The sequence below is a fragment of the Brienomyrus brachyistius genome, unplaced genomic scaffold, assembly GCF_023856365.1.
Source record: "Brienomyrus brachyistius isolate T26 unplaced genomic scaffold, BBRACH_0.4 scaffold81, whole genome shotgun sequence".
Lineage (NCBI taxonomy): Eukaryota > Metazoa > Chordata > Actinopteri > Osteoglossiformes > Mormyridae > Brienomyrus > Brienomyrus brachyistius.
This window is the reverse complement of record NW_026042356.1, coordinates 689,233-710,400: the sequence shown is the minus strand read 5'-3', so window position 1 is coordinate 710,400 and position 21,168 is coordinate 689,233. Positions and strand designations below refer to the sequence as shown.

General features: G+C 57.6%; 2 protein-coding genes across 9 annotated transcripts in view; one reads left to right on the top strand and one right to left on the bottom strand.

Annotated features, from left to right (window-relative positions):
- LOC125726955 (NACHT, LRR and PYD domains-containing protein 3-like) overlaps positions 1 to 21,168 on the bottom strand; it is a 143,498-nt gene that overhangs the window by 81,052 nt on the left and 41,278 nt on the right. The window lies entirely within an intron of this gene.
- LOC125726961 (RAB11-binding protein RELCH homolog) lies at positions 2,354 to 12,389 on the top strand. The gene is made up of 19 exons (XM_049003503.1): positions 2,354 to 2,440; positions 3,019 to 3,090; positions 3,258 to 3,398; positions 3,472 to 3,636; positions 3,714 to 3,861; positions 4,037 to 4,193; positions 4,538 to 4,665; positions 5,454 to 5,455; positions 5,507 to 5,549; positions 5,688 to 5,767; positions 5,848 to 5,954; positions 6,781 to 6,880; positions 7,475 to 7,557; positions 8,468 to 8,531; positions 8,675 to 8,813; positions 9,027 to 9,143; positions 9,712 to 9,800; positions 9,901 to 9,971; positions 11,920 to 12,389. The coding sequence occupies exons 1-19, from the start codon at positions 2,354 to 2,356 to the stop codon at positions 12,038 to 12,040; spliced, it is 1,914 nt and encodes a 637-aa protein (XP_048859460.1). The 3' UTR covers positions 12,041 to 12,389.

Here is a 21,168-nt window from a genome sequence, read left to right as displayed (position 1 = left end):
CCTGCAGCCAAGTAAACCAACTTCCTTTCATTTCTAATAACCTAAACTGTCCTATTCACCTGCTATATTCCTTTAGGGTCGTATTTCCACAAACTGCTTGCTTTGCAGAACAGTTTTTCCCTTTTAAGGTTACTCATTTTAAATCTGGTTATTGCATTTTCATGTTTACATTGTTTGTGTCTATTCCGTTATTTCATGTTTATTGTTTGTTAGGTGTAATGTCTGTCTTATGTTAGTTGTAGGAATAAATGCATGTCTTTAACACAACTTCAGCCTCCGTCATTGAGTGCTCACAATAGTCCCTGCCTCTGTGCGATCTGGCTACTACGCTCTGAAACCTCAAACGCGCCTGAAATATCGCGAGACTCTCTCTCGTCGGCCGTGAGGGGAGCTTCGCTACCGATCGTTTACATTACCTGTTGACCCAGCTCGCTGGACGAGCCTACTAACCCAGGTTATTAAGCGATACTGGTTATTAATGAATCCCATTTAAGTCTCACATTAACAGACTCACGGGGATTCGCAATTGAGTTTGGAGGAGCCGACCATTCGGCATAACAATTGGTTAATAATCAGCATTAAATAATAATTAATTAAAAGTTAATTAATTTCAAATCATATTGGTGGAGATATGAAAATTTACCTGAGCTAATAATTCCTACAGACTAGAGGAGTGGAATCGTCTATTCTCCAGTCTGAAAGAATAAGAAGAATTCTGTTCTCCCTCTTCGAGCCATTTATTTCTAGACCTAATATAAGCTCCTGCAGACTTTCTTCTATACATCTCATCCAGCTCATTTTGAAGTTTAGCATTTCGCATTTCTCAGCATCTGAATTCTTTGTTGAGAGAGAGAAGTTAATTTTCTGAAAACCTTTTCTTCTTTTTCTCGTCTGGTTTTTGCCAAATTGGAACCAAATTGTTCAGTTTGAGCTTATGTCCAAAATACCTTGATAAATTCTTTTATCTTTTCATTAACAGATGAAAATTCTAGAAAGGAATTATTTAATTTCCACAACTTTTCATATTTAAGGAAAAGACCACTATCAGGGGTACAGTTCATATTAATTGAAATTGCCTTATGATCTCTTAAGGGGGCACAGGAGATATTAACTGAGACATTGTGTTTTACATATGAAGATATTAACCAATAATCAATTCTTGACCCTTATTGCTCCAAGTATATTGAAGATCATGCGGTAACAGCTCCCTCCAGACATCTATCAAATCAAATTTTTGCATAACATTTCTTAAGGCTGTATTTGCATTAATGGAGGACTTTGGAGGCCATCCTTCAAAAGTATTACTAATAACCATATTAAAGTCCATCCATCCATCCATCATCCACCGCTTATCCAAGGTCGGGTTGCGGGGGCAGCAGTCTAACCAGGGAAACCCAGACTTCCCCCTCCTCGGCCACTTCATCCATCTCCTCTAACGGAATTCCGAGGCATTCCCAGGCCAGCCGAGAGACATAGTCCCTCCAGCGTGTCCGGGGTCTTCCCCGGGGCCTCCTCCCAGTGGGACATGTTCGGAACACCTCACCAGGGAAGCCTCCAGGAGGCATCCTAATCAGATGCCCGAGCCACCTCATCTGGCTCCTCTCGATGCGGAGGAGCAGCGGCTCTACTCTGAGTCCCTCCTGAATGACCGAGCTCCTCACCCTATCTCTAAGGGAGAGCCCAGCCACCCAGCGGAGGAAATTAATCTCGGCTGCTTGCACTCGCGATCTCGTTCTTTTGGTCACTACCCATAGCTCATGACCATAGATGAGGGTAGGAACGTAGATCGACTGGTAAATCGAGAGCTTTGTCTTTTGGCTCAGCTCCTCTTTCTCCTGCCCCCTGGTGACGGTAAGTTAGGCGTGCAAACCCTGACCCTCCTCGGGTTTGGCAGCCTGGCCTGCACTGCCCCCTGCTGACGGTAAGCTAATGGTGCGCTAACAGCTACTATGGTTAGTTTATAAGTTAGTTTAACAAACACTTTATCTCTGCTGGGTCGGTATTTAATGACTCAAATGTAAATGCGTCTGTTCAATGCTCTGCCACTAGTGCAGCTGATGGAAATCTGGAATTGTTTGATTTAATACCTATTTCAGTTGCTCAGGTTTGTCAAACTTAGAAAGACATTGGTCACAAACAGTCTGCAGTCAATCGGGATCCTTCTCTCTTAAAGGTGGCAGCAGATATCATTGCTGAGCCCATTACTCATATTTTTGATTTGTGACTTCCCGGTAAAATAAAAATAAAGGTAACTAAATAACCCCGACCCTCCCTGGGTTTGGCAGCTTATCTTGTACTGCCCTCTGCTGACGGTAAGCTAACGGTGCGCCAATCCTGACCTCCCCCCAGGCAGATGATCCTGACGGGCTGTGTGGCCTTCGCCCGGCACGTGGGCCCCACGCGGGTGGAGGCAGAGCTGCTGCCACAGTGCTGGGAACAGGTACACCCCCCCCCCCCCTCCACCTCTCCATGTGTCTGATGTGATCTTTGATGCATGCAGTACGTTAAGCATCTTTTCCTGATATGAACCTTCAGCCTCTTTAACTGACCTGGCAGCAGCAGGCTGGCGCACGTGTTCAGCCACATCTTTACCATAACGCTCACGTTCATGCCGTAACGCTCACGTTCATGCCGTAACGCTCACGTTCATACCGTAACTCTCACGTTCATGCCGTAACGCTCACGTTCATGCCGTAACGCTCACGTTCATACCGTAACTCTCACGTTCATGCCGTAACTCTCACGTTCATGCCGTAACGCTCACGTTCATGCCGTAACGATCACGTTCATGCCGTAACGCTCACGTTCATACCGTAATGCTATGTTTGGTGATGCCGTATTTGTTTATGTCGTGTTGTGCTGTGTTCAGTTGCAGTGTGTTTGGTTATGCCGTGTTGTGCTGTGTTCAGTTGCAGTGTGTTTGGTTATGCCGTGTTGTGCTGTGTTCAGTTGCAGTGTGTTTGGTTATGCCGTGCTCGGTTGCCAAACTGTCCGTCTGGGAATTGACCCCCCCCCCAGATCAACCACAAGTATCTGGAGCGCCGCCTGCTGGTCGCCGAGTCCTGCGGAGCCCTGGCCCCCTATCTGCCCGTAAGACACGCCCCCACCTGCTCACTGGCGCCACCTTGCTGTAACCCCAGAAGACCCTGTTACCTCTCTGTGTTTGTGACAGACTGTCTCCAGCTTGACCTTACAGTCAATGCCGTCACCTCTGTAACGCCCCCCCGCGCCTCCCTGCCGCTCTCCCTCCCTCGCAGAAGGAGATCCGCAGTTCGCTGGTGCTCTCCATGCTGCAGCAGATGCTGGCAGAGGACAAGGCCCACCTGGTGCGGGAAGCCGTGGTGAAGAGCCTGGGCATCATTATGGGCTACATCCACGATGCCGACAAGTACTCACAGGTATATGGCAACCCCCCCCACCCTCTTTGCCCCCCCATATGCTCTGATCCTGAGGCTCCTGTTGATGATGCAGGGCTTCCAGCTGATGCTGCTGTCACTGGGCGACCCATCCGAGCGGGTGGTCAGTGCCACCCACCAGGTCTTCATTCCAGCCTTCGCAGCCTGGACCACAGAGCTGGGTGTCCTGCAGAGCCAGCTCCTGCCCAGCCTGCTGAAGCGCGTCGAGGGCCTGCTGAAGGTAAGCCGTGTGGTGGGCACGGTCACCATGGTCATTATCGCCATGGTATCTCATCACCTCCCCCCTCCCCCATGCAGGAGAGCGACCGTGGCCCTGACGAACACAAGCTCCACCTGCTCCTGTCTGGCCTGCAGTCCCTTATCTCCCCACTGTTTGCCTTGGTGCTCCAGAGCGCCCCCTTCAGCGGCCAGGTGGAACTGCAGGACAGCACCCCGCCCATCGAGGGTGAGGACCCTGTTTTTACAAGGATGGTCAGATAACAAAGAGCTATACTGAAGCCTTTTAGTCAGTGGAGACAGGTCAGGGTCATTGTGTCTCCTCTGGGGACGACGCCGGACCCTAACACACACACACACACACACACACACCCTCTGTCCCCTCCCACCTCCCTCGCCTACAGTGACACGGTTCCCGCGCCCAGCCTCCATGCTCCAGGACGTGGCCACGATCGTTGGCAGCCGCGAGCGCTTGGCGGTGCTGCTGCAGCTGTATGACCGGCAGCTGGAGCATGAGGGAACCATGGGCTGGGGCAGCCTGCTCTGGGTGGTCAACCAGCTGTAAGTGCCCCCCCCCCCCTCAAATTAACCATGAAGAAGCATCTACACTGGGCTTCTGAATTCATCTAAACCTGTTGGTTGTATAGGTTTTTTATGTAATTCAGCTATTTTTAATTGTAATTGTTGTAGTTTGTAATTGTAACTTTCAATTGTATTTTTTGATGGTACTTAAATACATTTCGTTATAAATCCCCAAAAAAATCTCCATAACTCCATTTCAAATAGAGTCCTTTTAAGATCCAGATGGACGTTAAAGCTTAGCCTTGGTAGGTTTACAGGTGAGTAAATCCAGCCCCCACATGCAGAGCGTTACGCTCAGTGAGATGGTGCTACTGCTCCCCCAGGTTACCCCATCTCATCGGAATAGTGGGTCAGATCAACGTCAGCTCCGCAGCCTGTGTGCACGAGTTCTCCAGGCTTTTCTGGAGGCTGTGCCGGACGTTTGGAAAGATCTTCACAAACACGAAGGTGAGTGGTATCAAGTGTCCGGTTCAAGGTGTTAAGGCCAGTGTACGTTTGGGGATTTGACCCCGGCTGTTTGACCTCTGCTGCAGTGTGGTATCAAGTGTCCGGTTTAAGGTGTTAAGGCCAGTGTACGTTTGGGGATTTGACCCCGGCTGTTTGACCTCTGCTGCAGTGTGGTATCAAGTGTCCGGTTTAAGGTGTTAAGGCCAGTGTACGTTTGGGGATTTGACCCCGGCTGTTTGACATCTGATGCAGTGTGGTATCAAGTGTCCGGTTTAAGGTGTTAAGGCCAGTGTACGTTTGGGGATTTGACCCCGGCTGTTTGACCTCTGCTGCAGTGTGGTATCAAGTAACCAGTTTAAGGTGTTAAGGCCAGTGTACGTTTGGGGATTTGACCCCGGCTGTTTGACCTCTGCTGCAGTCTGCTCTCTGGGTATAATCACCTTGTTAAGTCCTGTTATATTTTCCTTCCAGGTGAAGCCACATCCATCCATCCATTTTCCAAACCGCTTATCCTATTGGGTCGCGGGGGGTCCGGAGCCTATCCCGGAATCAATGGGCACGAGGCAGGGAACAACCCAGGATGGGGGGCCAGCCCATCGCAGGGCACACTCACACACCATTCACTCACACATGCACACCTACGGGCAATTCAGCAACTCCAATTAGCCTCAGCATGTTTGTGGACTGTGGGGGGAAACCGGAGTACCCGGAGGAAACCCCACGACGACATGGGGAGAACATGCAAACTCCGCACACATGTGACCCAGGCGGAGACTCGAACCCGGGTCCCAGAGGTGTGAGGCGACAGTGCTAACCACTACACCACCATGCCGCCCCCGGAGAAGCCACAGTTCCAGGAAATCCTCCGACTGTCTGAGGAGAGTGTGGGTGCATGAAGCTGCATGATCGCTTATGTGCTGCAGACGCTCCTGCCTGCTTTTATGAGGAAGAGCTGGCAGGACGTGGCTGCTGTCAGGCGCCATGACGTATGCTCTCGTCTTTGTCATGTCTCCGCGGTAACGGCAGATGCCACGGATGGGAATGATGTTTTGACGAAGGGTACCGTGCCCATCTACGCCACCGGGGTGCTGACATGCTACAACCAGGTAAGGAGGCTGGTGGAGCAGTGACGGCTGAGAGTGCGCGTGGCCCCTCACCTGAATCACCTCCCCCGCGACCCCCCCAGGAGGAGGACCGCAAGCTGCTGGTGGCCTTCCTGGAGGACGTCATGATGAGCCTGTCTCTGTCCCATGCTCCTCTGGACAGCCTGAAGGCGGCCTTCATGGAGCTGGGGTGAGCAGGCGGGGGCGGGGCCGACATAGTGGGCGTGTCAGGGCATTTGGTGAAGCAGGGGGCGGGCTGGGGGAGCGGCAGGGGCGGGCTGGGGGAGCGACAGGGGCGGGACCGAGGTAGTGGGCGTGTCAGGGCATTTGGTGAAGCAGGGGGAGGGGCTGGGGGTGTGGCAGGGGTGGGGCCGAGGTAGTGGGCGTGTCAGGGCATTTGGCGAAGCAGGGGGCGGGCTGGGGGAGCGGCAGGGGCGGGCTGGGGGAGCGACAGGGGCGGGGCCGAGGTAGTGGGCGTGTCAGGGCATTTGGTGAAGCAGGGGGAGGGGCTGGGGGTGTGGCAGGGGTGAGGCCGAGGTAGTGGGCGTGTCAGGGCATTTGGCAAAGCAGGGGGCGGGCTGGGGGAGCGACAGGGGCGGGGCCGAGGTAGTGGGCGTGTCAGGGCATTTGGTGAAGCAGGGGGTGTGGCAGGGGCGGGGCTGGGGCTGGGCTCAGGGCAGGACTGGCCCCCCAGGGTTCCGTGCTCTATGTTTCTGGTGCCTCCTGGGGGTATGTGTTTGATTACGGTTCTGACATCATGCCGTTAATTTACAGCACAGATGGGGGGGTGGGTCATGTTTCACCTGCACCTTCTCATAACAAAGGTCATGTTAGCTATCCCCACCCTGGGGATACTGCCCCGCCTCTCTGTTACGCATGCTCCTCAAAAATACTCTGCCCTCCTAGTGTCAGTCGGCCTCGTGAAGACACTCCCTCACTGGAGGGTGATCGGCCTGGGCGATTCCAGTGCCGCTCGGACCATAACGTATAACAGAATATGCCTGTCCCCCCCAAAGCGCCAACCCAGCGTACCACGAGCTGTTGCTGACGGTGCTTTGGTACGGCGTGGTGCACACCTCCGCCCTCGTGCGCTGCACTGCAGCCCGCATGTTTGAGGTAAGTGGGCGGATGCTGCGAGACGAGGCGTCAGGTGTGGCAGTAACAGTGGTCAGAATTATGAGAGTAGGAGTGTAGAAAGCAGAGATTAAGGCCAAAGGAGAGCTGTCCTTCCTTCAGGAGGAACTGCAGAGAAAAGCATAACCTTTTACTGTTACTGTACTGTGCAGAAAACACTGTAATACTATGTTACTGTACTGTGCTGTAATACTATGTCACTGTGTTGGATTTGCTTGCCTGCCTGCCTGCCTTATTGAATCTGAAAGCATCCCTCCCCCCCAAACATATCATGAAATCAATGTCCAAAAGTGCCACTTATGGAATCAACACCCCCACATCAGTGGTCTCACATAAATTTGTTCTTGCTTGATCTCTCAGATTTTGCATTGCTCCTTACTTTTGCCTGTGATGTGTGGGACGTGTCCATTTTCACCTCATTATTGATATCATTTCTTTATTCCTCTTTTGTTTCCTGTTTGGATGGTTGTTTATTTTATTGTTATTATTTTTGTCCCTCTCTCTCCGCATCGCCATGGTGCCGTGCTTGCTCTTTCCATGCACACCGTGTGACATCACCCTGATCTGACCAATCAGCTGTTGGTGAAGGGGGTCAGTGAGAGTCTAATAGCTCAGAGGGTTGCCCCAGCCCTTATCGCGCTCTCTGATGATCCTGAAATGTAAGTCCACTCCTGCCTCGTTCCTCCCAGCCTACCCTCCCCACCTTGGTCCATGGCTTTCCAGGAAGTGCCTCACTCTCCGTGCGAGGAGCTCGTGGCAGTGAGAAGCGGCTAACGCTAACGTGCTAACGTGTCAGCTGTAACTTAATCTGGGATGGATGCTTGCTGACCACATGAACCCAGAGCAGCTGTCATCTCCATACCAAACGGGAAACACGGCCCCGTATTCAGAGGCTGCTTTTGGGTAATTATCACGTCTATTCAGGGTGGTCATGTTTTCCCGGAAATGCGAGAGTATTTGCCCCCTCGTATCGCCGCATTGCTCTGTTTGGACCCTTTGAGTGCCGGTGAACGAAGGATCTGCCGCCGCCTGCGGGTCGCGCTATTCCTGGGAAGCCGAGGCAGGGAGGAGGCTATGCTAAGCTAAGACATGCTAACATCGACCTCAGGCTGAGATCCTCGCTGCCCCCACGTGCTCGATTCATCGCATGATTAGGCTCCAGACTCGCCCTCAGGCACGCTGCCCTCTCCGCCCCCCCAGACCCCTGTCCCGTCCCACCCGCTCACCCATTCGTCTCTCTTTTGCATTTTGACCGGTTGCAGGTGATTCTCAGGGGCATGAGCGAGGCCTTAATTGACAAGCGGGTAGCTCCAGCGCTAATTACCTTGTGCAGTGACCCGGAATTGTGAGTCAATGCAGACGTGAGACTTCCGCTCTGTCCGTGTCCATGTCCTCCGTGTCTGTGCCGTCCCTCTGCCGCCATCCGCGCGGATGTGTGTCCCACTCATGCCTGCCACTACTTACCGCCGCACACAGTCACCATCTACCTTCTCTGTCTGTCTACATATTGAATTAGTGGAGACTCTTGGCCTCAGATTGTCAGTGGGTCCGTTTCTGCTTGTGTTCCAGCTCGGTTAGGATATCGACGATACCGGCGTTTGGTACCATAATGGAGACCGTGACCCAGAAAGAGGTACCGTGTCACTTCAGTCATCCAGACCTTTAATTTGGAGATTTAACTGCATGTCAAACTGCATGAAGACCAGTGCAGACCAGTGGATATCTCCCAGTGTGTGTACGCCTGAAGGATAATGTGTCACGTACTTGCGATTTAAGCTTCTGGAGAGAGTGAAGATGCAGCTGGCGTCCTTCCTGGAGGACCCGCAGTACCAGGACCAGCATTCCCTGCACATTGAGATCATCCGGACGTTCGGAAGGGTCGGTCCCAACGCTGAGCCTCGCTTCAGAGACGAGTGTGAGTTTCTGGCCATTTCAAGCCAGAGATATGACACAGCAACTTCTCTTCAGGGAACCGTTCAGTGTGTCATGGTTCATTGCGAATTATGGCTTTGCTGTTCTGTGCTAGTAAACTGGAGGCCTTGTCTTCCTTGCCCGTTTTGTGTGTCTGTGGTCACTGGGCCTCAGCGACCGTCACACACACACACGCAAACCCAGCTCTGTGTTTCAGTCGTGCTCCCTCACCTGCACAAGCTGGCACTGGGCAACAATGGGCAGACGGCCGAGGCCAAGCGGATGGACATCGCCATGCAGCTGTTCGAGGCCTACAGCGCCCTCTCCTGCTGCTGTATCCTTCAGAACCCCGGGGGTCAAAGGTCGCCCGGCCCAGTACCGAATAGCTCAGCTTTTACAGCGCCTCTCAATCGGTTTAATGTTAACGTGGGATATTCTAGCTGCCTTTGCCCATTTTGCTAAGCTGCCTCTTACTGAGGAGACGAAAGCTTCAGGCTTTAACTTCATCCAAGTTGCCGTAACCAAACGACAAAAAACAGGCCTGGAGTACAGCTTTGAAGCGTGTGAATATGCCCTGAAAGTGGAGAAGACAAACCCTCCATCTGGACACCTAATTTCAGGGTAAACATGAACTCAGAGCCTAACCGCTGGGGCTGGGGAGGGCTGACTGTGCAGCAAAGCTGCAACCAAACTCTCCCCAGACCCCCCAATCCATATACACCTGTCAGCTCCGAGCTCCCTGCAGCTGGGTCAGGTTAGCGCCTGAAACTGTTCTCATAGCTACTTTAATGGGCATTTAAAAAGGCAGCCCGCCACCCTTTATTGGGGAGGGGGGGGGTTGACAGACAGCAGTGGGTGAACAGCAGGTCTAGCTGGAGGACCCCATAACTGCAGACACACAGTTATCTCCGAAGACGTGCTGGTGAATCACTTCCTCCCAGGGCTGAGATGCTTAAGAGTTGACATGGAACAGTTCTCTTCTGAATATGAGGTTTGTTAGACCGTCCCAGCGCTGGGAAACCTCACAATACCCAACACTGAAGGCAAACAGAGCAGGCGGGATCTCACTCTTCTGTGTCGTTTTTCCGCAGGATATCCTGAGCTCCATGATTAAGGAATGTGAGCAGAAAGTGGAGAACAGGAACTCACAGGAGCCACAGGGGTAAGAGCCAACTGAACCCTCCGCGTACCGCTGTAGCTCCCCTCATACCACGGTGTGGGCGGTGCCGACCAGCCCCTCGTTTACCGCCATAGCTCCCCTCACACCATGGCGTGGGCGGTGCCAACCAGTCCCTCGTTTACCGCCGTAGCTCCCCTCACACCATGGCGTGGGCAGCACTGACCAGCTCCTTGATTACTGTGGTAATTTCCCTCACACCACGGCGTGGGCGGTGCCAACCAGCCCCTCGCTTACCGCCGTAGCTCCCCTCACACCATGGCGTGGGCGGTGCCAACCAGCCCCTCGCTTACCGCCGTAGCTCCCCTCACACCATGGCGTGGGCGGTGCCAACCAGCCCCTCGCTTACCGCCATAGCTCCCCTCCCACCGCGGCATGGGCGGCACCAACCAGCCACCCCCTTACTGCCATAGCTCCCCTCACACTAGGACGTGGGCGGTGTTGACCAGCCCCTCGTTTACCGCCGTAGCTCCCCTCACACCGCGGTGTGGGCAGTGCCAACCAGCCCCTCGTTTTCCGCCGTAGCTCCCCTCACACCATGGCGTGGGCGGTGCCAAGCAGCCCCTCGTTTACCGCCATAGCTCCCCTCACACCATGGCGTGGGCGGTGCCAACCAGCCCCTCGCTTACCGCCATAGCTCCCCTCCCACCGCGGCATGGGCGGCACCAACCAGCCACCCCCTTACTGCCATAGCTCCCCTCACACTAGGACGTGGGCGGTGTTGACCAGCCCCTCGTTTACCGCCGTAGCTCCCCTCACACCGCGGTGTGGGCAGTGCCAACCAGCCCCTCGTTTTCCGCCGTAGCTCCCCTCACACCATGGCGTGGGCGGTGCCAAGCAGCCCCTCGTTTACCGCCATAGCTCCCCTCACACCATGGCGTGGGCGGTGCCAACCAGCCCCTCGTTTACCGCTGTAGCTCCCCTCACAACTCGGTGTGGGCGGTGCCAACCAGCCCCTCGCTTACCGCCATAGCTCCCCTCACACCATGGCGTGGGCGGTGCCAACCAGCCCCTCGTTTACCGCTGTAGCTCCCCTCACACCTCGGTGTGGGCGGTGCCAACCAGCCCCTCGTTTACCGCTGTAGCTCCCCTCACACCTCGGCGTGGGCGGTGCCAACCAGCCCCTCGCTTACCGCCGTAGCTCCCCTCACACCATGGCTTGGGCGGTGCCAACCAGCCCCTCGCTTACCGCCATAGCTCCCCTCACACTAGGACGTGGGCGGTGTTGACCAGCCCCTCGCTTACCGCCGTAGCTCCCCTCACACCATGGCATGGGCAGTGCCGACCAGCCCCTCGCTTACCGCTGTAGCTCCCCTCACACCATGGCATGGGCGGTGCCGACCAGCCCCTCTCTTACCGCTGTAGCTCCCCTCACACCACGGTGTGGGCGGTGCCGACCAGCCCCTCGCTTACCGCCGTAGCTCCCCTCACACCATGGCGTGGGCGGTGCCGACCAGCCCCTCGCTTACCGCCGTAGCTCCCCTCACACCACGGCGTGGGCGGTGCCGACCAGCCCCTCGTTTACCGCCGTAGCTCCCCTCACACCATGGCGTGGGCGGTGCCGACCAGCCCCTCGCTTACCGCCATAGCTCCCCTCACACCACGGCGTGGGCGGTGCCGACCAGCCCCTCGCTTACCGCCGTAGCTCCCCTCACACCACGGCGTGGGCGGTGCCGACCAGCCCCTCGTTTACCGCCGTAGCTCCCCTCACACCATGGCGTGGGCGGTGCCAACCAGCCCCTCGCTTACCGCCGTAGCTCCCCTCACACCACGGCGTGGGCGGTGCCAACCAGCCCCTCGCTTACCGCCGTAGCTCCCCTCACACCACGGCGTGGGCGGTGCCAACCAGCCCCTCGCTTGATTATTATCTGGTCACTTTGGTCAGCTCTCGCTCTGCACCCACCAAACCGTGCCCCTTGGCTGCTGTATCCAGGTCCATGTCGATAGCTGCCAGCCTCGTGAGCGAAGACACAAAGACCAAGTTTCTCAGTAAGGTGGGTCAGCTGACGACTTCGGGCGCCATGCTGGCCAACGTGTTCCAGCGGAAGAAGTGACCGGAATGTGCCGCCGCCGATCCCACGCTGCCCGGCCCCTCCTACTTGAACCCAATACTCTGCCTTTTCTCTGTGTCCTTTTATCGCCACAAAGTCATTTGAAGCTCCAAAGATATTTGCACTGTGTTTAATTCCTCTTTATTTTGGGTTTTTATCGTTATATATATTATGTAACTGTATTGTACACATTTTCCGTGATTTCCAGTCTTATCTTTGTGTTGTATGTATGTTTTGATTTATCTATATGTTTTTTATATTACTCAAGTAAATAACTGTACAATTTACCGAATTACAAGACCATTTTAAACATGTCCAAGTAATAAAACTGATGAACACTTGTGTACTTCCAGCCGGTCTGATTTACTGGCATTCATCTTATGAATAAATGTCAGCTTTGCAGACAGGTTTGTACGGTGGCCGAGAAAGCCCAATGAAATACAACACAAGAAACTCACGTCTAATAGAAAAACACATTGCAAAGCAACAAAGCACATTATTCAGTTCATAACGCATTTGCAAACACTCTGCAAATTCATAGACGCTGCCCAAATTCGAAAATACTTTCATCAAAATGACACGTGCGAACCACATTTTACAAACGCGCTGCACATTCACAGACGCGCCACAAATGCATGAAACAACCGCAACTTCGGAATTACTAGGCTTAAATAATTACTGAAATACTTTTCTTTCCTGAGCAGCCTCTGTGTGTAAGAAACATAGACAAAACATTTGAATATAATTGATTTCCTAAGTATCAGATATAACCGACAATGCCAATAAGGCCTCAGAAGTTTACCTTCCAGTACAGTTTCTTTTATCCAGCTCTCCTCAGTATATTAATGAGATGTGCAGGAAATATTCAATGAAATAAAAAATTAACAAAACAGTATTTAGGAGACTTTGGATATCTGCGTGTCATGGCGGCAACTGATTACCACAAAGAAACTAAATGCTGTTCATATAGCAGCCGTTCGGAATGATATGAAATGACTTTCTTGTCTTGCGTTATATCTTGACTTTGCTGATTCTCAGTCGCTTCAAAAACCTGGTTAAGCTGGTTCACTCTGCAGGCAGCTGTCAGTACAACGTCTTTATACGGAGTCTCCTATCAGAGGCGTGATTAATCTGCCAATAAAGCAGACCTTTCACAGAGGGGTGGGGATGGCAAGGGGGTCTGGGAACCTGCCCCTCCTGTCTAACGGGGGCGTAAGCAGACCTTTCACAGTGGGGTGCAGGGTGGCAAGGGGGCCTGGGTACCTGTCCCTCCTCTCCGACGGAGGACGAGTAAGCAGACCTATTACAGGGGGGTGGGGCTGGCAAGGGGGCCTGGATACCTGCCCCTCCTCTCCGACGGGGGCGTAAGCAGACCTATTACAGGGGGGTGGGGGTGGCAAGGGGGCCTGGGCACCTGCCCCTCCAGTCCGATGGGGGCGTAAGCAGACCTTTCATAGTGGGGTGCGGGGTGGCAAGGGGGCCTGGGCACCTGCCCCTCCTGTCCGACCGGGGCGACAGCAGACCTTTCACAGTGGGGTGGGGGTGGCAAGGGGGCCTGGGCACCTGCCCCTCCTGTCCGACCGGGGCGACAGCAGACCTTTCACAGTGGGGTGGGGGTGGCAAGGGGGCCTGGGCACCTGCCCCTCCTGTCCGACCGGGGCGACAGCAGACCTTTCACAGTGGGGTGGGGGTGGCAAGGGTGTCTGGACTCATGCCCATCCAGTCCGACGGGGGCGAAAGCAGACCTTTTACAGAGGGGTGGGGGTGGCAAGAGGGCCTGGGCACCTGCCCCTCCTGTCCGACGGGGGGGAAAGCAGACCTTTTACAGTGGGGTGGGGGTGGCAAGGGGGCCTGGGCACCTGCCCCTTTAGTCCGACGGGGGCGTAAGCAGACCTTTTACAGTGGGGAAGGGGTGACAAGGGTGCCTGGGCAGGTGCCCCTCCTATCCGACGTGGAGGTAAGCAGACCTTTTACAGTGGGGTGGGGGTGGCAAGAGGGTCTGGGTAACTGCCCATGCAGTTCGACGGGGGCGTAAGCAAATCTTTCACAGTGGGGTGGGGGTGGCAAGGGGGCCTGGGCAGGTGCCCCTCCTATCCAACGGGGAGGTAAGCAGACCTTTTACAGTGGGGTGGGGGTGACAAGAGGGCCTGGGCACCTGCCCCTCCAGTCCGACGGGGGCGAAAGCAGACCTTTTACAGTGGGGTGGGGGTGGCAAGGGGGCCTGGGCACCAACCCCTTTTGTCCAATGGGGGCGTAAGCAGACCTTTTACAGTGGAGTGGGGGTGACAAGGGTGTCTGGTCACCTGCCACTACTATCCGACGGGGGCGTAAGCAAATCTTTCACAGTGGGGTGGGGGTGGCAAAGGGGCCTGGATCCCTGCCCCTCCAGTCCGACGGGGGCGTAATTAGACCTTTCTCAATGGGGAGGGGGTGGCAAGGGTGCCTGGTCACCAGCCCCTACTATCCGACGGGGACGTAAGCAGACCTTTCACAGTGGGGTGGGGGTGGCAAGGGGGTCTGGGCACCTGCCCCTACTATCCGACAGGGACGTAAGCAGACCTTTTACAGTGGGGTAGGGGTGACAAGGGTGCCTGGGCACCTGCCCTTACTATCCGACGGGGACGTAAGCAGACCTTTTACAGTGGGGTGGGGGTGGCAAGGGGGCCTGGGCACCTGCCCCTCCAGTCCGACGAGGGCGTAAGTAGACCTTTCTCAATGGGGTGGGGATGGCAAGGGGGCCTGGGCAGGTGCATCTCCTATCCGACGTGGAGGTAAGCAGACCTTTTACAGTGGGGTGGGGGTGGCAAGAGGGTCTGGGTAACTGCCCATGCAGTTCGACGGGGGCGAAACCAGACCTTTTACAGTGAGGTAGGGGCGGCAAGGGGGCCTGGGCACCTGCCCCTCCTGTCCAAATGGGGCATAAGCAGACCTTTTACAGTGGGGTGGGGGTGGCAAGGGTGCCTGGGCACCTGCCCCTCCTGTCCGAAGAGGGCGAAAGCAGACCTTTTACAGTGGGGTGGGGGTGGCAAGGGGGCCTGGGGACCTGCCCCTCCTGTCCAAATGGGGCATAAGCAGACCTTTTACAGTGGGGTGGGGGTGGCAAGGGTGCCTGGGCACCTGCCCCTCCTGTCCAAATGGGGCATAAGCAGACCTTTTACAGTGGGGTGGGGGTGGCAAGGGGGCCTGGGGACCTGCCCCTCCTGTCCAAATGGGGCGTAAGCAGACCTTTTACAGTGAGGTGGGGGCGGCAAGGGGGCCTGGGCACCTGCCCCTCCAGTCCGACGGGGGCGAAAGCAGACCTTTTACAGTGGGGTGGGGGTGGCAAGGGGGCCTGGGCACCTGCCCCTCCAGTCCGACGGGGGCGAAAGCAGACCTTTTACAGTGGGGTGGGGGTGGCAAGGGGGCCTGGGCACCTGCCCCTCCACTCCGACGGGGGCGAAAGCAGACCTTTTACAGTGGGGTAGGGGTGGCAAGGGGGCCTGGGCAGGTGCCCCTCCTATCCAACGGGGAGGTAAGCAGACCTTTTACAGTGGGGTGGGGGTGACAAGAGGGCCTGGGCACCTGCCCCTCCAGTCCGACGGGGGCGAAAGCAGACCTTTCACAGTGGGGTGGGGATGGCAAGGGTGCCTGGTCACCAACCCCTTTTGTCCTATGGGGGAGTAAGCAGACCTTTTACAGTGGGGTGGGGGTGGCAAGGGTGCCTGGTCACCAACCCCTTTTGTCCTATGGGGGCGTAAGCAGACCTTTTACAGTGGGGTGGGGGTGGCAAGGGGGACCTGGGCACCAGCCCCTCCTGGCCGAAGAGGGCGAAAGCAGACCTTTTACAGTGGGGTGGGGGTGACAAGAGGGCCTGGGCACCTGCCCCTCCTGTCCGACGAGGGCGAAAGCAGACCTTTTACAGTGGGGTGGGGGTGGCAAGGGTGCCTGGGCACCAGCCCCTCCTGGCAGAAGGGGGTGTAAGCAGACCTTTTACAGTGGGGTGGGGGTGGCAAGGGGGCCTGGGGACCTGCCCCTCCTGTCCAAATGGGGCATAAGCAGACCTTTTACAGTGGGGTGGGGGTGGCAAGGGTGCCTGGGCACCAACCCCTTTTGTCCTATGGGGGCGTAAGCAGACCTTTTACAGTGGGGTGGGGGTGGCAAGGGGGACCTGGGCACCAGCCCCTCCTGGCCGAAGAGGGCGTAAGCAGACCTTTTACAGTGGGGTGGGGGTGGCAAGGGGGCCTGGGGACCTGCCCCTCCTGTCCAAATGGGGCATAAGCAGACCTTTTACAGTGGGGTGGGGGTGGCAAGGGTGCCTGGGCACCTGCCCCTCCTGTCCGAAGAGGGCGAAAGCAGACCTTTTACAGTGGGGTGGGGGTGGCAAGGGTGCCTGGGCACCTGCCCCTCCTGTCCGAAGAGGGCGAAAGCAGACCTTTTACAGTGGGGTGGGGGCGGCAAGGGGGCCTGGGCACCTGCCCCTCCTGTCCAAATGGGGCATAAGCAGACCTTTTACAGTGGGGTGGGGGTGGCAAGGGTGCCTGGGCACCTGCCCCTCCTGTCCGAAGAGGGCGAAAGCAGACCTTTTACAGTGGGGTGGGGGTGGCAAGGGGGCCTGGGGACCTGCCCCTCCTGTCCAAATGGGGCATAAGCAGACCTTTTACAGTGGGGTGGGGGTGGCAAGGGTGCCTGGGCACCTGCCCCTCCTGTCCGAAGAGGGCGAAAGCAGACCTTTTACAGTGGGGTGGGGGTGGCAAGGGGGTCTGGGGACCTGCCCCTCCTGTCCGAATGGGGCGTAAGCAGACCTTTTACAGTGAGGTGGGGGCGGCAAGGGGGCCTGGGCACCTGCCCCTCCAGTCCGACGGGGGCGAAAGCAGACCTTTTACAGTGGGGTGGGGGTGGCAAGGGGGCCTGGGCACCTGCCCCTCCACTCCGACGGGGGCGAAAGCAGACCTTTTACAGTGGGGTGGGGGTGGCAAGGGGGCCTGGGCACCTGCCCCTCCGGTCCGACCGGGGCGAAAGTAGACCTTTTACAGTGGGGTGGGGGTGGCAAGGGGGCCTGGGCACCTGCCCTTCTTGTCCAACGGGGGCGTAAGCAGACCTTTTACAGTGGGGTGGGGGTGGGAAGGGTGCCTGGGCACCAGCCCCTCCTGGCCGAAGGGGGTGTAAGCAGACCTTTTACAGAGGTGTGGGGGTGGCAGGGGGGCCTGGGCAGGTGCCCCTCCTATCCAACGGGGAGGTAAGCAGACCTTTTACAGTGGGGTGGGGGTGACAAGAGGGCCTGGGCACCTGCCCCTCCTGTCCAAATGGGGCATAAGCAGACCTTTTACAGTGGGGTGGGGGTGGCAAGGGTGCCTAGGCACCTGCCCCTCCTGTCCGAAGAGGGCGAAAGCAGACCTTTTACAGTGGGGTGGGGGTGGCAAGGGGGCCTGGGGACCTGCCCCTCCTGTCCAAATGGGGCATAAGCAGACCTTTTACAGTGAGGTGGGGGTGGCAAGGGTGCCTGGGCACCTGCCCCTCCTGTCCAAATGGGGCGTAAGCAGACCTTTTACAGTGAGGTGGGGGCGGCAAGGGGGCCTGGGCACCTGCCCCTCCAGTCCGACGGGGGCGAAAGCAGACCTTTTACAGTGGGGTGGGGGTGGCAAGAGGGCCTGGGCACCTGCCCCTCCAGTCCGACGGGGGCGAAAGCAGACCTTTTACATTGGGGTGGGGGTGGCAAGGGGGCCTGGGCACCTGCCCCTCCACTCCGACGGGGGCGAAAGCAGACCTTTTACAGTGGGGTGGGGGTGGCAAGGGGGCCTGGGCAGGTGCCCCTCCTATCCAACGGGGAGGTAAGCAGACCTTTTACAGTGGGGTGGGGGTGACAAGAGGGCCTGGGCACCTGCCCCTCCAGTCCGACGGGGGCGAAAGCAGACCTTTTACAGTGGGGTGGTGGTGGCAAGGGGGCCTGGGCACCTGCCCTTCTTGTCCAACGGGGGCGTAAGCAAATCTTTCACAGTGGGGTGGGGATGGCAAGGGTGCCTGGTCACCAACCCCTTTTGTCCTATGGGGGCGTAAGCAGACCTTTTACAGTGGGGTGGGGGTGGCAAGGGTGCCTGGTCACCAACCCCTTTTGTCCTATGGGGGCGTAAGCAGACCTTTTACAGTGGGGTGGGGGTGGCAAGGGGGCCTGGGGACCTGCCCCTCCTGTCCAAATGGGGCATAAGCAGACCTTTTACAGTGGGGTGGGGGTGGCAAGGGTGCCTGGGCACCTGCCCCTCCTGTCCGAAGAGGGCGAAAGCAGACCTTTTACAGTGGGGTGGGGGTGGCAAGGGGGTCTGGGGACCTGCCCCTCCTGTCCAAATGGGGCGTAAGCAGACCTTTTACAGTGAGGTGGGGGCGGCAAGGGGGCCTGGGCACCTGCCCCTCCAGTCCGACGGGGGCGAAAGCAGACCTTTTACAGTGGGGTGGGGGTGGCAAGGGGGCCTGGGCACCTGCCCCTCCAGTCCGACGGGGGCGAAAGCAGACCTTTTACAGTGGGGTGGGGGTGGCAAGGGTGACTGGATACCTGCCCCTCCAGTCCGATGGGGACGTAAGCAGACCTTTCACAGGGCGGTGGGGGTGGCAAAGGGGCCTGGTCACCAACCCCTTTTGTCCTATGGGGGCGTAAGCAGACCTTTTACAGTGGAGTGGGGGTGACAAGGGGGCCTGGGCACCTGCCCCTTTTGTCCTATGGGGGCGTAACCAGACCTTTTACAGTGGGGTGGAGGTGGCAAGGGGGTCTGGGCACCTGCCCCACCTGTCCGACGGGGGCGTAAGCAGACCTTTCACAGTGGGGTGGGGAGGGCAAGGGTGACTGGATACCTGCCCCTCCAGTCCGACGGGGGCGAAAGCAGACCTTTTACAGTGGGGTGGGGGTGGTAAGAGGGCCTGGGCACCTGGTATTCCAGTCCGACGGGGGCGAAAGCAGACCTTTTACAGTGGGGTGGGGGTGGCAAGGGGGCCTGAGTACCTGCCCCTTCTGTCCGACGGGGGCGAAAGCAGACCTTTTACAGTGGGGTGGGGGTGGCAAGGGTGCCTGGTCACCAACCCCTTTTGTCCTATGGGGGCGTAAGCAGACCTTTTACAGTGGGGTGGGGGTGGCAAGAGGGCCTGGGCACCTGCCCCTCCTGTCCGACGAGGGCGAAAGCAGACCTTTTACAGTGGGGTGGGGGTGGCAAGGGTGCCTGGGCACCAGCCCCTCCTGGCCGAAGGGGGTGTAAGCAGACCTTTTACAGTGGGGTGGGGGTGGCAAGGGTGCCTGGGCACCAGCCCCTCCTGGCCGAAGGGGGTGTAAGCAGACCTTTTACAGTGGTGTGGGGGTGGCAAGGGTGCCTGGGCACCAGCCCCTCCTGGCCGAAGGGGGTGTAAGCAGACCTTTTACAGTGGTGTGGGGGTGGCAAGGGTGCCTGGGCACCTGCCCCTCCTGTCCAAATGGGGCATAAGCAGACCTTTTACAGTGGGGTGGGGGTGGCAAGGGTGCCTGGGCACCTGCCCCTCCTGTCCAAATGGGGCATAAGCAGACCTTTTACAGTGGGGTGGGGGTGGCAAGGGTGCCTGGGCACCTGCCCCTCCTGTCCAAATGGGGCATAAGCAGACCTTTTACAGTGGGGTGGGGGTGGCAAGGGGGCCTGGGGACCTGCCCCTCCTGTCCAAATGGGGCGTAAGCAGACCTTTTACAGTGAGGTGGGTGCGGCAAGGGGGCCTGGGCACCTGCCCCTCCAGTCCGACGGGGGCGAAAGCAGACCTTTTACAGTGGGGTGGGGGTGGCAAGGGGGCCTGGGCACCTGCCCCTCCAGTCCGACGGGGGCGAAAGCAGACCTTTTACAGTGGGGTGGGGGTGGCAAGGGGGCCTGGGCACCTGCCCCTCCAGTCCGACGGGGGCGAAAGCAGACCTTTTACAGTGGGGTGGGGGTGGCAAGGGGGCCTGGGCATCTGCCCCTCCAGTCCGAAGGGGGCGAAAGCAGACCTTTTACAGTGGGGTGGGGGTGGCAAGGGGGCCTGGGCACCTGCCCTTCTTGTCCAACGGGGGCGTAAGCAAATCTTTCACAGTGGGGTGGGGGTGGCAAGGGGGCCTGGGCACCTGCCCCTCCAGTCCGACGGGGGCGAAAGCTGACCTTTTACAGTGGGGTGGGGGTGGCAAGGGGGCCTGGGCACCTGCCCCTCCAGTCCGATGGGGACGTAAGCAGACCTTTTACAGAGGGGTGGGGGTGGCAAGGGTGCCTGGTCACCAACCCCTTTTGTCCTATGGGGGCATAACCAGACCTTTTACAGTGGAGTGGGGGTGACAAGGGGGCCTGGGCACCTGCCCCTTTTGTCCTATGGGGGCGTAACCAGACCTTTTACAGTGGGGTGGGGGTGGCAAGGGGGCCTGAGTACCTGCCCCTTTTGTCCTATGGGGGCGTAAGCAGACCTTTTACAGTGGGGTGGGGGTGGCAAGAGGGCCTGGGCACCTGCCCCTCCTGTCCGACGAGGGCGAAAGCAGACCTTTTACAGTGGGGTGGGGGTGGCAAGGGTGCCTGGGCACCAGCCCCTCCTGGCCGAAGGGGGTGTAAGCAGACCTTTTACAGTGGTGTGGGGGTGGCAGGGGGGCTGGGCAGGTGCCCCTCCTATCCAACGGGGAGGTAAGCAGACCTTTTACAGTGGGGTGGGGGTGACAAGAGGGCCTGGGCACCTGCCCCTCCTGTCCGACGGGGGCGAAAGCAGACCTTTTACAGTGGGGTGGGGGTGGCAAGGGGGCCTGGGGACCTGCCCCTCCTGTCCAAATGGGGCATAAGCAGACCTTTTACAGTGGGGTGGGGGTGGCAAGGGTGCCTGGGCACCTGCCCCTCCTGTCCGAAGAGGGCGAAAGCAGACCTTTTACAGTGGGGTGGGGGTGGCAAGGGGGCCTGGGGACCTGCCCCTCCTGTCCAAATGGGGCGAAAGCAGACCTTTTACAGTGGGGTGGGGGTGGCAAGGGGGCCTGGGCACCTGCCCCTCCAGTCCGACGGGGGCGAAAGCAGACCTTTTACAGTGGGGTGGGGGTGGCAAGAGGGCCTGGGCACCTGCCCCTCCAGTCCGAAGGGGGCGAAAGCAGACCTTTTACAGTGGGGTGGGGGTGGCAAGGGGGCCTGGGCACCTGCCCTTCTTGTCCAACG